Source organism: Chanos chanos, chromosome 4 (genome assembly GCF_902362185.1).
Source record: "Chanos chanos chromosome 4, fChaCha1.1, whole genome shotgun sequence".
Lineage (NCBI taxonomy): Eukaryota > Metazoa > Chordata > Actinopteri > Gonorynchiformes > Chanidae > Chanos > Chanos chanos.
Window position 1 is genome coordinate 36,185,608 of NC_044498.1, and position 20,856 is coordinate 36,206,463.

Here is a 20,856-nt window from a genome sequence, read left to right on the forward strand (position 1 = left end):
CGTTGAAGCATTGTATTAGCCGAACTGTTTGACGCTAATCTCTTCGGAACCTCTTATCATAGGCAGCAGACTTCTTCAAATTGTATCCCAATAATCTTTACAAAGGAGCAGAAGTTTGACTGCATTATATTAATCCCTTCGAGGTCCTTGATCTTTCCAGTTTGATTATTAACATAAATAATATGTGGACAACTTAATTTGCCCTTCAGGAAATGAGGACAAAAGAGGATAATAAATGGAGGGATGAGCGAATGGAGGCATTCCTTAATGAAATTTTCATTATAAAACCATTATAAAATCTGTAAACCGCTCTGAGGCAGGACTGAGCATTTGCAGTGTGTCGTGGCACTAGAGGCAGAATCTGTCTATGAATTTTTTGTCAGTGTTTCTACAGACTGCCATTAGACTTGTCAGTTCCCATTTCCTGCAGAGTTCATGCCACACATATCAGAAAATAAGGGAACAACAAAAGTCTGGATATTTCCTGAATCCCATCGCACAGACAGATCCATAGGAGTTCGGTCTTATTCGTGAGGATATTTGGCTCCGTGGCAGTCATGACAGCATTGCATGTTTGGACACCTGAGGCGCTGTCAGGCACTGGGGGATGGTTCTCTCAGGAGGGCAGAGGGTAAGGGATGTAATTACAGCTGAAGGTTGGAGTCTTACCACTCTGGTACACAGGCCACTTGAAGCAGGTATAGAGGGCACCGGCACCATGCTTTAGAGTGACAGGGCATCTATAAACGGCCTATGTTAAATGGTATCTTGGTGGATTTCTGTCTGCAGTCCATGTGGGACTGCTGTGTGAGATTCAACCCCCCAAGGTCGGTCGGTAGGTAGGTAGACCAGAGGAGCTACACCAGAGAGTGGTAAGTGGGTTACTACCTACAGCATAGGCTGTATTTAGAGGGTGATGTCTCTTTCACAACTGTAGGCATCAGTACAAAGGCAGCAGAGGGATTTTTTTTTTTAATTTGTTGATTACCTTTATTTTACGAAATTTACTTTACCGTTTGTTTGGTTGTTATGTGAATTCAGCTAAATTTATATCATTTCAGATCAGTTTTGTACAATTCCATTCTGATCCATTTAAGTTTATTATAGTTTAGTTTTTCATTTTGTTTAGTGTTATTTGTATACTACTTTCTGCAATATGCAGTACTGTCACACAGCTTTTTAGAGGAATCGTACTGTACTGTACCGTGGAGCCAGTCCAGCCCAGCATGGCAAATGCATAACGGTCAGCAGGGGGCGCCACCAGGTCCACACGGATAGCCTTCCAGTCTCTGCTGTCATTCTGATCTTCATCAGGATCACTCTCGTCACTCCAATCATCCTGTTCACTTTGTTGAACTCCTGCTGTCTGTTCACCTGTCTTCAGCTTCAGGATCAGAAAGCACTTTGGAAAATGGTCCATGGCCTCAAACTTGCAGCTGGGCAGCTTCTGAATGTCAAAGGTCGACTCCTGGAAATCCGAGTACAGCAGAATGCCCTGGAGAAGGAGGGAGGGAAGGGGAAAACTTAGATGACCCAACCTATCAGAGAAAAATTAAACCTCTATTATCTGCATGTATCTGTTTTCCTATAATCACACTGGCGAATCCTGTATTATTATGAACAATCAGCTTGTCTGCTCTTGTATGATGAGCACATGTAATTATTGTTTGATTTTACCACTGTGATGAAGTGATTAACGATGATTATATGCTTTATTAAGAAACGCCACCTTAAAAAGGTCTGTAAAGGTTTCCTCAGAATAAACCCTCTTATTAAGTAAAACAGCTGCTCCCAGGAAAGGTCCTCTCAGCCTGAGTAATGGTGGCGTTTCAAACAAGCGTACTACATAAGGACTGTGCGCCAACTCCCCATTCTATTCACGGCTCATTTGTCACATTTATAAAGGATTTATAAACTGTTAATAAACATACCGCATGTTTGTCAATAATGTACTGTTTGTTAATAACGTGATCAACAACACAGAAAACACATTAAACATTCTCAAGAGTGATTTCAAAAACTGAAGCTGATTATGTTGTTTCATGAGAGAGTATGTTCAAGTTTTGGTTTTTTTTGTGTTGTTTTTTTTTTTTTCGTGTTGTTTTTTTTTTTTTTTGCTCAGCAAAAAAACAGCTGGATCAAAATAGCTCCCATTTCAGTTAAAGACTGAGGTATGCTACTGAGATCATCATCTCAGCATATGCATTTCAGTTCAATTACAGTTCTCAACCCACCAGCAGGTAGGCAATCTCAGCCTCCACTAAATGGCCTCTCTCCATGGGAAATAAGATCATTTTAAGACTTCTTCTCTTAGCAGAGAGTGACACCAAGAGAGGAGTAGGGAGTAATTTTAGAATTGAGGGGGAGGGAGTTGGTAAGAGGAAGGGGAGAGGACAGGATCAGAGAGGAGCAGAGGAGAGCGTAGAGGAGAAGCGAGGGAGAGGAGGCAGGTTAGAGTAGAAAGAAAGAAACGAAAGGAGAATGGGTAAGAATGGAGGAATGGATAGGAAGGGAGTGGTATGGAGAGAAAAGATAAAGAGGCAGAGAGTGAGAAAAAAATAGAGAGAAAATGCAGTCATTGAGGATAGAGAAAAGAGAGGACAGGATAAACAAAAGTAAAAGGAAGGAGGAGATGCAAAAATGGTCAGTACTGGGCAGGGATGAGTGCAGAGGCTCTAATTGATTTCCTCTGGGCCTTGGCCCAAACCAAGTCTGATTATTCAGCAGCCCTGATGGGCCAAAGCTGAGGCGATTAACATTACAAATCGTCAGTTTAATTCCAGCTCCCGCAATAACTATTGAGCTACTGTATCACTCTTACAGCTCATAAATCTGCTGCCCTCGTCTAAAAGAGCAATTACTGCCAGAGCAGCTATAACCACCCCCCCCCCCCCCCCCATCCCCCCAATGTCTACAGCCTGGGAGGCACTTAGTTTAATTGGTCAGACATCATGCCAGAATCAGCCAATCACTTCATCTCTTCACTGTATGCAATTGTGGAGAGGTTAGGACAGCCATTTTGCCACAGTCGTTGATGTTGGGGGCGATGGTTGGGTCATTGATCAATGGCAGAGAGGGGTAAAAACCAAATCATTTAGTTTGGGAGGGGGGAGCATACATCAGCTCCTCATCACCCGTCCCTGTCACGATAAGCACTTGCTCTTACAAGTGTCGAGGTCTGAGTCGACAGCTAAATCAAGCAAAGACAGAGGAATTATTCCCCAATCCTCTTGCTCTCTTGTGGACTGCGGAACCACTTTCATGTACAATTACAGAGAACGTCTCCCTTCGCAGCTGCTGCAGCTCAGAGACATGAATGAAAAGTAGTTTCTACACATCTTAGTCACCTCAGCTGTCTGAGACACAGTCCACGTAATAGCCTCATTCCTCCTATTAGGTATCCAGACTTCCAAAGCATCAATCATTAGATTATGACTGCTGCAGATTAAAAGTAATTCAAATAGATTAAATAACTTTATCTAAAACTTTATCTGTCATCAATTTCTGTAAGAGTTAAACTGCAAAGTCAGCATGATAAGTCACAGTGAAAATCTCAACATTAAATAAAATGAATGAAAGTGAGTGGAATTGTGTGAGCAAGTTCCAGTGAGTGTTAAAATGGGAGCATGTGAGAAACCTAGATTAATCACATGACTAACTGAGGTTTCAGGTCATATAAAGTGGAAATGTTCCCTTTGGTGAATTGTACATTTTTTTTGGTATGGGGGGAAATGCAATGCTTGGTATGAATTTGACATGATGTGGAATCTCAAAACAAAAAAAGACTTTTGGAAGGAAAAGGAACATTCACTGTTATCAGGAATCATTTACTGTAGTGTTTATGGACAGCTCTGCATCCATGAGATTGTGCCTTGTTCACTTTTACAAAGGAATTAGTTCATGTGAGTTAGTCTACACTTAAGGTAAAGTGTCACTTTTTAAAGCCACCTTTTTCTATTTATTTTTATAATGATATGTCTGTCGGGAATTTGGCCCTAGATTAAGATGGCTTGAGCAAATCACTACTTTCTCTATTCTTATGAATTATTTCCAGTTTAGCTTTGGTTGTTCTTTAATTTAATGCCTCACAGCACTGACACAGGAAGCAGAACCAAACTTTGTACTTAATACTTTAAGCATGGCTGCAGGCTATTATATCAACTCTATTATAGCATTGCCTACTTCACAGGTGATATTACAAAGAAATGTCTAAATTTAAGCTTGTTTTATAAGTCTTTGCATTTCACAACTAAGCCCAGTTGGACAGAAAGACATTAATCTTGTCATAGTTTTGCCTGTGGCAGGTAAAAAAAAACCTACTTACACACACACACACACACACACACACGCATGAAAATTGTCATTCTGATAATGCTATATGAAAGGTCAGCTTTTAGCATTTGATTATTTATTTCTCTCATTTCTTTAAAGTGTGCGACAAAGAGCTGACACGTCCGCCCTAGAGGACAACGGGAGCAGCATTGCCGCGGACGACAGGGTCTCTGATCTAATGTCACATTGGATATGACTCACAGAAGGAGGCTTCAAACTCTGCCTTCAAGTCTCGGATTAGCGTGTGTTAACAGACCATGTTTGAACTGGGTCTCTCTTTGATTTGGAGCTTTGCTCAAACTGTTGAGTCTGATTGCTGTAATTACCGTGCCAAAAGCGCATTTAAGAGAGAGAGAGTGTGTGTGTGTGTGTGTATGTCAGTTCGGTGTGGGTGTGTGTATATGCGTGTTTAGATCATACTAACTCCTTGACTTTGAAAAAGACAAATTTCTTGCCCTTTTTCACAATTAAAAGTGCCAAACGTGGTTGAAGTCATCGCTCTTGGACTTGAAGCATTGTTTACATGAGGTACTGACAGACAATCCCAAACAAGCAGCAATCCAAGACTGCACCTGTTGTGAGAGTTCCATTCAACAGAAGAGAATGGACCAGTCTGGTGATGAGTGCTCAGTAGTGACACATGCCATTCTATTATGTCTTGACTTTTTGACCTCGGTGTCATCATAATTGAATAGGGTGAAAAGCCTTGCAGCTGTATATTGCTAAGTGATCCATAGGGAAAACTTCACCATGAGTGTGTGTAAGAGCATGTGTGAGAGCGTGTGTGTTCATGTGTGCATGTGTGTGTGTGTGTGTGTGTGTGTGTGTGTGTTTCTGTGTGCTTCTCTTTACAGACCCACTCACACACTCTGTCTCACACATTCTCTTAGAGTAAGAGACAGAGGTAAAGGAAGAGAAGTATTTTTATTCCACATTGTTCTCCATTGACCATGAGTACTTTTGTCTGACAGCATAACCCCCACACACAGTATTTTTTTTTTTCTTTTCAAATGTTTCCTCACAAAAAGGGTAAATCGGCTTTAGCTGAATCTAACCTGATGAAAAAAAAGAAAAATGACAGAGGAATAAAACTGTATAATCATAGCGATACTGAATCATGTATTCATGAATTAAAAGAGAATCATTTCAATAGTTCAAGAATTGTTGCAGCCACTTATCAGCACACAAGGACATGTACACACAGCTAGCTGGCATGTGGTTACAGTCCCTCCTTCTTGTTCTCTTGTTTCCAGGACAAAGCTGAATCTCATCACTCTATCATGTAAGGGAGTGAATGACCTTGCCTATGACCTCCAGTTATGTTTTCATAACGAACAAGAGAGAGAGCAAGAGAGAGAGAGAGAGAGAGAGAGAGAGAGAGAGACAGAGATGGAGATGAACAGTGAGAGAGACAAAGAGAGGGAGAGAGAGACAGAGAGAGAGAGAGAGAGAGAGAGAGAAATGATGAAGCCTATTTTCACAAGGACATTTTCAGATAAATGTATTTTTGCTTCCCCATGGGCCAGATAAAAAAATGGCCTGTGATATTGCAGTTCAGCGATGCAGCCCAGCTCCCTGAGGGTTAAAATCACAGATGACAAGGTTACACGACTTAAAGTCGACCTCCGTTACCGCCACTTAATCATTGCCTTTCTCTCCCACATGTCAAGGCCCCCCAGGGGGCAGCACAAGCAGGCCCAACCACAGGGAGTAGCAGGCTCCAGGGACAGGGGCTTAATTCAGACCCCTGGTCCCCTGTCTCTCTTCACTCTGGAAATGGTTCCACTGCAGGTTCAGATTTAGGCACCAAAAGCTAACATGCTTACACAGGGGCTAATTATCAGCAGAGGTGGAGGTCAGAGAGAGAGAGGGAGAGAGAGAGAGAGAAAGAGGGGGTTAAATATGAGTTCTGGCCTTCTCTTAAATGCTATGAGAGAGAGAGGGGAGGGGGGGGGGTTAAGATGAGTACTGGCTTTTTATAAATACAGAGAGAGAGAGAGAGAGAGAGAGAGAGAGAGAGATGAGGGGAGGGGTAGATATGAGCACTGACTCCTTCTATGCTATGAGAGAGAGAGAGAGAGAGAGAGAGAGAGAGAGAGAGAGAGAGAAACTAATAGCAAAGCATTACCACTACTAAGTGCTTTTGGAAACACCTCCTACGATCCTCCAACAATTCCAGACCTCAGAGAGACAGGTGATGACAATTTCTCTCACCCCTTCTCTCCTGCCTTCTCTTCCTCCTCTCTCTCTTTCTCTCTCTCTCTCTCACTCACTTCCTCTCTGCTTTTAGAAACACACACTCTTTTTAACTCACCCCTGTTTCATTAAGAGGCGATTTTCCACATTGTGGCGTATGCCTTTTAAGGGAAATCTATTTCAACCATGCCCTTATCTGCCTACCTATTTCTCCTGCTCTTTTCCACGCCCTGTATCACTCTTTCTTTTCACTACCTCCATCAAGAAAAAGATTTCTCATGATGTCAGATCTGTATCTATCTCCTAATTTCAATAAGAAGAGCTGAATAAGGTCCCTAGCACACAGCTTTTGAAGTGTGACGCGCTCTTTTGGTACCTCATCACATCAAGGCTTGTGTACACTTGACATTGCAGTGGATTCTCCCCCCTCCTTGACTCTCCTTTCCTTCAAAATTAGACAGTATCTTCACTCTGTCTATATATTAATCAACCCATCTATTCATCAGTCCATCCTGTCATCTACCCATCTATCCATCCATCCTTCCTTCCATCCGCTCTCATCACTCTTATGATTCCACGTGCATTGAGGCCATAGGCGGCTCTCCCTGCCCGCCTTCATCCATCATATTCACACTCTTGCAAGACGTGATTGCAGAGTCTCTCAACTCCACTCCTGGGGACCCACTGAAAGGCATGTTTTTATTAAACACGCCTGATCCAGCTAAATATGGATTTAATGATTCTCTCACAAGACCAATCGAGTGTGTTACTGCTGAACTCCAATCAGCTTCTGTGGATTCTCCACTGGGTCTGTGTGACTGATTCTGGGACAAACACCTTCAGTGGACATGTGTGTGTGTGTGTGTGTGTGCGTGTGTGCGTGTGTGTGCATGCGTGTGTGTGCGTGTGCGTGTGCATGTGCATGTGTGCGCGCGCACGCGCGTGTATGTGTGTGTGTTTGTGGAGAGCTCATTGTATTTTAATTGCCCAGAACTGATTAAGGGGAAGAGAGAGAGAGTTTCTCAATCCATCAGAAGATGGTAATATTGAATCAAGGAGAGCTTTAGTTTTGGTATCTCTTTAACACATTGGAGTCTCGACCCAGTTTGAAAGGAGGGGGAGAATAAATCTTGTTATCTCACACCTACTTAAAAATATTTTCATATACAAGTCCAGCTCTCACAAACGTAAACACACACACATATAGGAGAATGAGGACATCTGCTATACTTTCTCATTCATTCCCACTCCAATAGGCAGACTCTTCAGAGTCATGGTACAGTGTGAAATTGCTTGACTGCTTGTACTCTATCAGCACATGAGCAGACTAAGGAAATAAAAATCACAGACAACACACAACATATCTAATTTATGTTTATGTAGCAGTCCTCATCTTTACAATATTCCTTTAAATATTAATCTTAACCAGTTTTTTTAGCCTACACATTATGACAATTTTCATTATTTTCAAGGTATACATCTACTGGCTGATGTTTCTCAGTGTTTAAGCTACACCTCATATAATGAGACAGTATGGCAGGGAGGAGAAATTTACATGCTGATATCCCTAATGCATTACCTGTTCTGCCGCATCAGCAGAAAAACCATTCAAACATACATGCGTCCCAATGCATTTAGGCCGTGAAGAGTGCTTCACAAATACATACATTTATTTGTAGCACATTTAGGACCAACCATTTACACTGCACTGCACCATACACAGTAGTATAAATTCTAAAATGCATCACACACAAAGCATAGGTACTCACCAGGTTTTTAAATTTGTCAATCAGAAATAGCAACAGCGCCTGCTCTTTCCCGATCTCGGGCGTGGTCAGGATAAAGTCGACGTCATGCCCATGTTCTTTTCCTCTGAGGAGAGAAAGGCATGCTGATTTAATACCCCCTGACACACGGGCTGGAGGAGAATTGCCCTCAAAGGGGATCTCCTCTTTCACTCTCATTAAGCTCAATAAGATGCCACAGTGAGCCCAAGTGCCAGGATGCTGAGTTAGAATGGGAAATATACAGCATGTATAATAGCTCCGGCTGCTCCTATTCTTCAAATGAGCAATTTGTCCTGCATCATTAAACTCCAAAGGTTGTTCTTGTTGCTTCAGCTGTCAGAGTCTTGACTTGTTTTATGCGGCTCATCATTTTAATGTTGGATTATGATAATGTAGAGCAGTAATTGTGCGAGTCAGTTTTGCAAATAGTGCAACATTTTCATTCTATGAAGGAAAAACATTGTAAGATTATGTATAAATTGGAAGATAATGGCCAAATTCTAATTCTCTTTGGAAATTATACTCGTAAAAATAGAATAAACCAGAATAGTTGATGATGCTCCAGCCTTTTTTTTGTGTTTAATAATTTCACCCCTACTAGGAGGAGTGCTAGTAAAGAAGCAGATGCAAGATGAATTTCAGTGTTTAATTTTTTTAATCACCCTACGCTACTGCCATATCTCCTACATGAAAGCTAAAATTAACATTTCATTTCAACATTTATAATTATTCACTCAAAATGAGCTAATACCAGGATGAGCAGTATTTCCTCTGTGTAGACAGTTATTCCAGCATTTTCCCTGTGAAAAGCAGACACTTGAACATTTCCTGTGCTGCTAAAAGTAAACCTCATATACCTTTTTTTTTTTTTTCCTTTTCGTTACAAATCTGGGTGAAAATCAAGGACATGGACGAGCGCTCCACAAAACTCGATCTCAAAATTCTTGCCTCCTCTTCATATTGGTTCAACTTTACAGAAGTGCAGAGTAGACTAAATATGATACTCTGCTATTACATAAAACCTTTCATCTCTCTAAAAGGCAACTGCTGTATTTGTCACTTATGAATTCATACCACTTGTGAATTATTTAGCAGTAGCTTCTTTAAGTGGAACCCAAATAGAGGCATTATCAGAGCAGACATTAAGTGGAACTTTAGACCGCTGCAGCACTGGGCGCCGTGTGTGTGTTGTTTATTTGCTTTTCTATTCTATGCTTTAGTGATCAGCATGTATGTGAACATCTTTTGTTTTGATTTTGGCTTTATGAATTACAGTTACCTCTAACAGGTCACACCAACACACATACACAGTTACACAACGACTAATTTACATGCACAAATCATCTAATCCGTAGATTGAATATCATACAGCAGATTAAATCAAATCAGATGTCTCCAGTCAACCAGTGAGTAAGAGTGACCAAATCAACCAATTAGTAGATAGATCGGTGATCAGTGGAAAGACCAAATCAAACAGTAAACGGACCAAACAGACCAATCATTAGTGAACCCAGCAAAGTTCCTTTCAGCACTAAACTCATGTGAGTTGTTCCATACAGCCTACATAGTAGCAAATATTTAATGAAAAAATGTTGATCCTACAAAAAAAAAAAAAAAAAAAAGAAAAGAAAAAGAAAACAGTGTGAAAATCATGGGAACGTTTGAGTCTTAAAGCTGAGTCAATATTCGTGAGATGAAAGGCAAAGCTAGAAAACACACCAATACAAAGACGGGGCGCTGAAGCTTTTCTGTAGGATTACCAGCCAAGTTGTCTCACGGTTTGATCCAGGGGTTTACAAAGAGGCGGACACTCCCCCTGGATCCTGGGCCTCGGCGGCTGGAGCTAACCCCAGTATACTCCGTCGACACAGGAACGTTTTTTTACCTCCAATCTGTCTCCTTTGATGGCGTACCTCGGTACGAGGAGAAGCAAAGCCCGCCAGCTTCTGGTTAAGAACACAGATAAACCAGAACAAATGGCTGCTGTGTCTCCCAGCAACAGTCAGTGCACTGAGAAGCTTTTAATCTCATCTGCCTGCGCTACGAAAAAGGCAGGAACAGACAGAGCAGTGGGACATAAAGAGAGAGAAGAGAGGAGAGGGAAAAACAAAACATTTGGTTTGGTGGAGAGGAGTATAGGGGTTAGCATAGTATGGTTAATACAGTGGGGATAAGGAGTGTGACGCTGGCCATGTGTGACGCATTAATGTACTGAAACTCAGAGACATTGTGTAGGAAACTGGTCATCCATCAAGGTCATCAGCACAGGGTTCATGTTATTAAGTATCATGTTACTGGGAGGCTTGAGTCAATAATACAAAAACTTATATGCTTCTAAGCGAACAAAATGAGCATTTATAAAATGAGCAATCACTCTCCTACTGTTTAGCTTAAACAAAATCCACTAAAATCATTGAGTAAAATGTTTAGTCGAAGGAAATGTGAAGCTTTGGTATGGGTTTGTTCTTCGAGGTAAATTTTTAGCTGCAATTTTTAGTCTGTTGATCATTTTGATTGTGAACATGCATTTGTGTGTGTATATGTGCCTGTCCTTAGTTCTCAAAAGGATGTGTGTGTGTGTGTGTGTGTGTGTGTGTGTACGTGTATGTGTGTACTTGTGTGTGTGTGTACGTGTATGTGTGTACGTGTATGTGTGTACTTGTGTTGTCCTTTGAGCATGTGTTTTGGTGTGTATGTTAGAGGGGCACAGATGTAACTGACACTATTTAGATTTTAAATTTTATTTTAGGGCAAACTGCTGTGAGGATATTTGAGTGAGCTGTAAAATTAAAGGTTTCAGGCAGGGCTGTGACATGTTTATTGAAGCTGGGAACATGAAAAGACTGAATCTGAGAACAAAATACTCTAAACAGGATTGAGATCTCTGCACCTGCATGATCATTTACAGACTTCAATGGCATGTGCAGCGATTCTTTCAAAAACCAAAGGCCGATACATTTTTTTTCTATGTTGATTCAAGTGTTTGTTCCCTAGTATAAAATCCAAATGTGGTTAATCGTCAGAACAAATGAATAGCTAAGATTTAATAAGTTGTAACTTCACCCTAGTAGACCTCCAGCTCTCTTCTCTGACACAAACATAAAAAACAGAATCTTCCCTTTACCTTTTCATCCAGTCATTCCAAACACACTGTGACAAAGTTTTTTTGTGTTTGTCACAAATTATGCAAATCTACAGGGAAAATATAGATGGTTTCAGCCCTCACACTCTAATTAGGACTAGTAGTGTCACATCTCTTGGAAACGTATGGAATGCGTTGCCTTGGTTATCAGTGGTTCATGAAACATGCTTAAGTTTCCCACTGTTAAGGTACGACTTCTCAGCCACATTTTCAAATTCATCTCTAATTAGGCAAGCCGAGGTGTCACAGCACACCTGAGTCCAATAGTAAAAGTGCCAAGTAGAGAATCTCCAGGTTTGAGGTTTGCTGTGCTGGCAAAAAGCAGTCAACTGCACCGTGGACAAGCCTGTCCTTAAAAGCAGCCCAGGGAGAAACTATCAGCATAAATTCCGTTTACCTCCAATCAACTCAAACAGAAAAGGGAGCTTATTCAAATAGGCACTCCAGGAGCTAATTTGGGATGAAAGCTCTATTACCCGAAGCAAAGCAACCTCTTTTTACTGGCTCCACAAAAATCCGCCTCAGTCAGCACGAAAACAAACAAGCAAAAAAAAAAGAAAACATGATGACAGCATTTCAGAAGTCTACCTCCCATGCAATAAGACATGTCACCTTTATGACCAAGGCCTGGAAAAACTGTACTTTTATTTTACAATAATGTATTGACTCAGGTCCCATGATGTTCGGTTTAACAGAACAGAGACACGAAGGTGAATTTCGTCATTTCTGACATAGATCGTTGGTCCATTTTAATACTTACCTACACATATTTCGCCACCTCAAACAGTGCATCAGAGAATCACACACATCTTTCCCTTTTTTTTCTAAACTATTTTATTTATTTATTTTTTGGTCAGAAAAGCTGTCGTTAACAGTAAGGAATTTCCGACACTGAATATTCTAAATAAGCAACGTTTAAAATGTCAAGTGGGTAAGAAAGCGGAGACCACAGCCTTCAACACCACGGGTAATCCATCTGACACTTGTCATCCTCAATTCATACTCAACAGAGGAAGCACCGCTTTCCATGACTCTTTATACTCGGGTGACAGAATACGCATCAACGCCAACGTTAAAAATCGCTGTCTGCTGTACAGAAGAGTTAATTTATCTGCGGCGACAGTTACTTCATCTGTCACAACAACATACAATTTATATTCCATACTACAACATCAACTGGTGGTATCTTCCATTGCGACTAAAGACATGTCAAATGACTGTGTATATTGCAGCATTTACTGCACCTCTTTAGGACTATTGGGCAATTTCCAACAATGCTTGTTGATCATCACTCACTCCAAAATGCCATCTGTGAAAAACATTCATCCTCCACTTTATTAGAAACGCCCAGAATGGACCTAAGCTCCCTGCCCATTCTGAGGTATACCTACCTACAAGTTACCCTGTTTGGGTGTGCAATTACTAACTCTGGAGTGTACAATTATTGACTGATATGTTGCCATGCACAATTTGTCAGCCACCCTCTAAACCGTTCATCAGTGGTCAGTTTCTGACGACAGGGCTGCTGTTGAGTAGACATTTTCTGAGTAACAGACCATTCAAAACTCAGCAATGACATGGTAGTGGTACGAGTAAATTAGGTACAGCAGTGTTGCTGGGGGGGTTTTACACACGTCAGTGTCACTGCTGGGTTAAGATTGGTCCACTACCCAAAAACATCCAGCCAACGGTGCTCCTGTGGTCAAAAACAGACCATTGATAAAGAACTAGAGGATGGCTGGTTGTTTGTTGGCAATGGTTCAGCATCATACAGCCAGCATAATTCCCGCACTGGTCACAAAATAATATAATCCAGCCTTCTGACTGACTGAAATAACAGGAATAAATGTGTAAAAAAAATGTTCCCACAGAGAGGTAAGTGTTAAAATGGGCCATGGAAGGTGAAACAACCTCTAAAATCACAGGGATGACAGAACCCTGACGCTGCAGCAGCGACGAGATGAAGTTTGCACATTTCTGCCATACATGCACCTGAAGGGGCTTCTTTCACCCACAAGAAGCATATTGCGTGAGGGAAAACTGTGAATTATTAAGTATTTCTGCACACTGGATATGAAAAATAAATGTCTATTTACAGGCCGATGACAAGGCATAAACAAGAATGAATAAACCAGCGTTTGGAAAGTGTCGTTGCTGTGCTAGAGATCACACAAACAACACCTTTTGTTAAACTCCAGAAATCAGTATTCTGCGGGAGGTCAGAGCTGTTTTTCTTTTGCATGCTTTAATGTGCTGTTAGCAGCTCATATATTACAGCACGGTGAGGTATTTGTGTCACTCTGGTAGCTGGCGTTACACTGTTTAACCCTGAGATACCAAAATCTCAAATCCTAAGCCAACCCCAACTGAAAGCCCCGTTAACACTCAGAGTCAGTCTTCATCAGAATATCAAACCATGACTGAACAAGTGCTGCAGCTGTTGAGGTGATTAAGTATTTGGTACCTGTAAACTTCCTTTTTCCCAATGCTCGTTCATTTTTCATTGGCAGTTATACATAAAACCGAATATGAGGATGTATCTACCTTCAGAAGGATTTCCAACTCACCGATATTTGTGAAAACAGTTACGTGTGTTTGTGTCTCATGAAGCTTTAACAAAATAATTTTACTAACTGCCATTTACTGTAGAGTGTTTGCTTTCTTGCCCCTTTCTAGTGAACAATCTCTAATGAAAGGTCTGTGTAACTGTGTGTCTCGCGCTTTCAGACACTTGATTAGCAAAATGGGTCATTTACAAAATGATGTAAACAAATTTAATCTACACAGCATAGATGGAGAGGAAAAGATGCACAATGGGGATGATTTATTACACTGCAGTTGGTGTTTTTGCTAAATTCCAAAAACAAAAAAGTACAGTCAGAAAATCCTTTCTTCAATGTCAAATCCCTTCATTTGATGAACGTTGTGACCAACGTTGTGGAATTTTTAAGATGCCGGCGCAAAAGATTCATGATGACTTGATTGTAAATAAAACGTGTTTTTCAGAAATACCTCGCAGTCTTTTCACACTCTGATGGCAAAGACGTTTTCACTTCACGTCTATTTTTAATCCTCTTCACGCTCAACTCAAAGCCTCATCACCCTCACCTCGGCAGCTGTCCCCGCAATAAGACTAATGTCAACGGCATCAACAAACTCCTGTCATGCTTCTCCAACACAGGCACGCATTTCTCCAGAAACTTCTCTTTTATAAAGTATTTGAATGTAAGCCTGTGAAAACATTGTCAGAGTTGGTGTACTTAAATATCTGTTTATATTTGTGCATTAAATATCTGCAAAGTTTGCAAAGCTTTTTTGGAAATGTAAAGGTTCTATCAAGGTCATTCTAACTTAAAAGAAAAAGCACAGATCAGCAAAAGCTGTAAAATAATCTTTGCGAGGGGATAATGAAGAAAAATGGACAAACAGGCGATAACGACAACCCCCATTTTCCAATTTAATTGAAGCGGATGGTTTAATTACCTAGACCATCCTAGAAAAAGACCTTCTAGAAAAAACTGTGAGAAGTGAGGAGGGAATCCTACCTTTAAAAGACTGTAGAGAGAGAAACACTATGCAGTGCATAGCAATGTTATGCCATGCCACAATGCTAAACAATGTCAAAATTTAAAATCTTCATAACTTGCTTATAAATTGGTTTCCTAACCCTTGACTCTAGAAGCATTTAAGAAATCTTTTTATTTCTGTGAGATTTGTCTACAGTTATACCTACTGTCTCTTTGAAATTGGCTTATTCATTCTTTTTCTTGCCCATATGGTCGATGGATCACTTTTATATATATGAAAGCTTTTCCAGGTGTTGACAGTCTAAAAGGAACTAAAAGAACTGTGACAGCCGTTATCTTGAGCTCAGTTGCACCTGACTGAGAAGATGACTTCACACATGTACAGTAGGAGTCCACTGGTTTCCAGTATGAAAAGTATTTTGGACTGTTTAGTGGCTCCAGTAGTGTTGAGTGCCAGGAATGGAGGCATGGAGCAAAGCAGAGATTAGAGGCAACTTTAGCTGTATAAACTGGTACGGACCAGTTCAAAGCAGAGCAGTGCAGAGTTTAATTGAGTGCAGCAGTATAGACCAGAGAAGATACAATCAGACTGCAGTACAGAGGAGCCAAGCAGATAAGACAAGTAAACAGAAGAGTGCAACAGAGTAACACCAGAGTAGAATAAAGAGAATATATAAATGTATGTAATATAATATCTAACATAATAATGTAATAATGATAGAATAACATATAATAGAATACAGAATAGATGAGTAGAGTGTAGACAAGAAATGAGGCAAAGAGTAGCACTACAATAGTGTGGGTTTGAATAACACCACAATAAAGTAGAGAGAATACAGTAGAAACAGTAACACGGTAGAGTTAAGAAAGGTTGAGTAATGGAAGTTGGTTTAGAGCGGATTGTCACAATCACAAATTAACCATTAAAATCCATACACAGTCTCTCTGCCCTTATACCCTTGTGTGTTATTAAAACAATGATATATTGGAGCATAACATGTCCAGATTGGCCCTCAGAAACGCCTGGGAATTGATGTGGTTGGTAATTCAGTGAGAAATCTGAAGTTTTCAAAACAGCCAAGTGCCTCTCCTCTCCATCATCACCTGCAGCTGGGGAAAGGGTGCTATGGGATATTGGAGGACTGGCAGTAGGGTAAACAACAGAAGGTTCCTCACTCCCACAGAGAGAAGAGTAACTTCAGTTCGTAAAACAGACAGCTTGCAACTGAATTATTTACACAAGTTCAGGCTGAACTTTTACAAAACGACCAAGCAGGGCATGTTACAGTACATTCACCAGAGAGACAGTCCATAGAGAGGGGGGGGGCATCGTAAAGAGACAAATTCAGACAGCAGGTACCAGCAGACAACAAAGAAGCTTAGCTTTATTTGCGGCTCTTTCATGTGAATGCACCATGAAAGTGGTTTTATCAAATGGAAATGCCAGAGAGCCTGGTGCTGTTTGTGTGTAATTATGTCGCATAAACATATTTCATCCTTTTATGGTTGGCCAAAGTGACATGACCTTTTGAGGTATGAAAAAAAAAAGAAACATCTGGGGAAGATTTCCTCCCTGAAACCACAGTGAAAACTCAGTCACTCTGGTTCTGAATGATGAACTAAAGTTGGATGACATAAAGACTAGAATTAATGTGTCTTCAGCAGTCTTACTTAAACCAACTAAAATATATACGTACACAAAAACGCCAGTCAAGTATGTACACACATTTAGACTCTTACATGTTGAGAGTACACTCAGAGCGAATACAAAAAGGCGCATACCTTTAAACCTTAATAAACTTCACCCAGTGCAACAACATGAGCTAAATAAGTTACATAACCCATATTTTATGCACAGAAAAAAGGTGTGCCAAAAAGATTACATTCCACATCATTGCTAATGCTTGCAGTCGGAAAGGCTTGAAATATCTGGGATATTCCAAACATCAGACTCATTTTCATTTTCTCTCTACGTCAAATGATAAAAACAGAGGCATAGGAAAAAAAACCCCAAACACTTCTTGAGCCGTAGAGAAGTGAGGCTGTTCTTGCTGTCGTACCTCGTCAGTATGAAATGAGTTATTCTTCAGTTTTGTTCTTACCTGCGAAAGCCTCCAGTGAGAAATAACTTGGTATCTGAGCTGTAGTAGCTAATTGTGTCTTTTATCAAGGTCTCCACTGCCTGGGCATCTGCCTTGGAGACTGATTTTGAAATGTCCTCATAATACAGGAATCCTAGAAAAAAAATCAAAATACACTCATTTCACTCAGTTTCACCTTATACTTCATGTGTCTTTGAAATCAAAATTAGATTATAACGCTGCTAATACTAAATATGTCTATATTTAATACTGGGAATTTCAATGTCCAGTTTATCTGCTGTTTGAAAAGTCAGAACACTTATCATATTTTTTATTATATCACAACTTGCTCAAAGTTTACTGTTATCTGTATATTGTGAAATTGCAATGCTGCGTTGTGGTATATTTTGGGATTTAAGAAGCTTCACAAGATTAGCTCAACATCTGCACCAGGCCTTTCACATTTTAATCATATATAGGCCAATATCAATCAGGAATTCCAAGTTCTCAAGAACACTTCCATTAGCATTTACAGCTAAGGTTAACAGTCTAGATAAGTGGGTGAATCATCTTAATTTTAATTTTGTTTTGCCAGCAGTTTGAGCAGCGTATTAAATCCAATATCAATGAGAAATTCATATGCTGTTCTCTCTCCACCCATTTTGACAAACAGAAGTAATCCATGCCATTATCTCTACCTGCATTTCCACACAGACTGTTCCTTAATGCTCTGTTGACTCCACCAAGTCCCCAAAAGATTACAGAGCATTAGGCCACCTCAGCATCTAATCGTAGCATTTACATTACACTTTGCCATTTTAGTTGGTAATCCCACAGCACACTTTAATAGCTTTTTGTATTCAGCATAAGTATTTTAGCAGACCAGATATTTAAAAGTGAGCTGTTTTGTCTCGGTGAGAGAAAAGACAGTAAGTTGATGTTAAAGAAGGACTAACTTTAGCAGTATCTTGCCTTTTATGGACACAGTAGGCTTTATTGTTTGGAGACACACAAGGTAAGCTCTACGCAGCTGGTTAGTTTTGTGTAACTGACAGATTAGATGTGAAATTCATTAGCATATATGTCTTTTCTTCATTGACTTTGTTCCATATTCAGCACTTTCCTTCTTTTTTTCAGCAAGACAGATGTTAAGATGGAGTCGCTTTGTTTCTGCCAGGGGAAATGAACATGGTCATTATATCACTGCCTCCATACTACATCCTCAAGCCTGCAGACATACGTTCAACTATAGACAGACTATTTTGTTAACCTGATGTTTTTATACTGTAGTGGGATTTTTCTTTTTTGCCTTTTTTTTTTTTTTTTTTGAGAACTGGCTTGGCAAGTTAAAAAGATACTGACTTGCCCTGCTACAGCAGCTGGCACACACATAGCTTACTTTAAAGTTATTAGATTCCACTTTGTATACTCAGACCCAGAAAAGGCCTGCTACTGTACTATTCAGTCAAATCCATGTTCCCTCCATCTTAAAATGTGTTACCGACTCATACAACACATCACATTTGGGAAGAGTCTTTTCCTTTTGGAACGTCTGGTTGTAAATGTAGTCTGAAAGACCTAAAAGTTACAGAAAGAAACAGGGAGAAAGTCTCAATCTGTTCGTACAAATGACCAATCCATTTAGTTTCGTAGTCTTGCCTGAGGCACTGCACCTTGCTGGAAAACTTCCAAACTTCATCTGCATAATTGTTTCCAAGTGAACCTGTTTATGTAAAGCCAGCACGTAGAGACTGAATGCCCCAAGAGAGAGAAATTCTATCTATATCTAAAAATTGGGAGGCTATCTATTAAAAAAAAAAACAGTTTAGGTGGGGTCATATTTTTGTAATGTTGATGTAACAACCTGTACCTAGTTAAACTTTCACCTCAACCATAGAATTTCAAAGCATACAATAACTCACCGCTAGCTTTATCCTCAATAACCTCACACCCACACCTAGACCATAACCATAAGCAGCTTCATTTTCCAGTCTGTTATTAACGGGTCAACTGAGGCGCAGATTTAAAAAGGTAACAAGAACAGTGGCATATAATTCATAAAGAGAGAACACCCCGGAAACATGTCTGGCCTTTAGAGAGCTGGCCTTTTCTCTGGCTGATTGATGAGTGTGTTGTCTTTGCGTTCCATCAAAAGCTTCACCTTTTGGCATTTTTATCTCCTCTCTTTTCCCCCCTACTGTTGTTTGAATATGTGAAGTCCCTCATGAAAGAGGTGCATCTCCAGACAATGTTACTGGTCTACGGATTGCTGTGAACAGCCGTCTCAGAAAGAGGAGGCTCCGTGGGATATAAACAACAGGTGAAGAGAGGGGCAAACATTCAAGGGAAAATAGATTTTGAAGTGTTCTTCACTTTTACAAATAACAAATGAGTAATTTATTTGCATCATGCTCAACAATAAAGATTAATGCATGCCCACAAGGATTTTTCTGGCTGAAAGTAATTGTTGTTATGACTGAAAATGTGTGTAATAGAGAAAAAGTTTAAAGCTTTGATTAGGAGATTAAGGGCAATTTGTTTGCTTCATGCCTTTTTACCTTTTCATACAAACTAACAATGGAACATACCTAGCAATGTTTGCGAGACATAATATTAATTCACTGTGAAATACTTAATATTTAAACATGTGTTTCTTTATTCAATAGTTCATGAGCTGAAATACTGTAAAGAGTTTTAAAAATATATTTGTTAAATTAAAGAGTTCAAATCAATCCGAGAAAAATCATCTTTACTCAGCCTCACTAGAGTAATGGTGAGCATTTACCTGCTTCCTGCATTTTGTTTAAATGGATGTCAGGTTCTGCCAAAACAGCCTTCAGGGTACGAAGCCCTTTGCGGTACCACTTTTCAGCAGTTTTGGGTCCAACTCCAAACACACTGGTAAACAGCTGCCAAACACACAATGAAGCTCTTTAAAGTATCTGTGGAGAATTGCTGAAGTCCCTACAGTACTGAATCCCAAAGCTCAGACAGGCAGACTGAAAACTAAAAAAAAAAAAAAAAACTGACTGACTCAATCAGGACAACCAGCCAAAGAAAAGAAAAAAAAAGTTCTCTGTTTTGTTTTATTTTTTTGGAACTGTTTATTTGTTTCATTTTGATCTTAGGCGTAATTCAATCAAACGGTCTCTGAATTGCTGTTTTCATTAGGAAATATTGGAAACTATGAAATTGGTTGAGAAAACTATTTTACCATTACTGAATTGTACTGGACCAAGTTGAAATAAGTTGAAAGAACATCTTATATGATTTTATTGAAAAAAACAAACAAACAAACAAACAAACAAAGAAAAATGCTTTTTTTCACGCACTAACCTTCAGAGTTTGGTATTTCTCATCACGTAGGATTTCTTCCACTTTGGAGCATGTTCTGAACTCAAATATCTCCTATTGGGGAAATATGAAATACTTAGGGGTTGTCACCACAGCATTTCCAATGGGGCCCAGGCCTTTTTTAAGGCTCAAGCATTTGCAAATGCTGTCATAGTCGAAAACTGCTGCAGCGGAAATAATAGATAAGTGTAGGAGAAAAAAAAAACTTTAGTGCTGCGTTGGTTTTATAGCTTTAATGAAAAGCTCAGAGACTCAGTCTTGGCTGGTTGTATGTAAAAGGCTTTGTATGTTGTCAGTGTTGGTTCCTCTCCAAAGAGCAGAACTAATTTGTTGATCACATTTTGAGCATCTCATTCATCATAAAAGATGCTGATTGTGAGATACTGTATCAGGATAAACACGCATTTTACTTAGCAAGACTATCGGAGCAGTCAAGA

General features: G+C 39.9%; 1 protein-coding gene across 1 annotated transcript in view; it reads right to left on the reverse strand.

Annotated features, from left to right (window-relative positions):
• The window catches only part of dntt (deoxynucleotidyltransferase, terminal), a 58,173-nt gene that overhangs the window by 23,010 nt on the left and 14,307 nt on the right, over positions 1-20,856 (reverse strand). Inside the window, exons 5-10 of the mRNA XM_030772277.1 lie at positions 20,402-20,473; positions 19,851-19,974; positions 17,087-17,219; positions 8,298-8,400; positions 1,348-1,495; positions 1,205-1,305 (exon numbers count right to left, since the gene is read on the reverse strand). Of these exons, the coding sequence (XP_030628137.1) occupies positions 1,205-1,305; positions 1,348-1,495; positions 8,298-8,400; positions 17,087-17,219; positions 19,851-19,974; positions 20,402-20,473 (681 nt within the window). The remainder of the gene's footprint in view (positions 1-1,204; positions 1,306-1,347; positions 1,496-8,297; positions 8,401-17,086; positions 17,220-19,850; positions 19,975-20,401; positions 20,474-20,856) is intronic.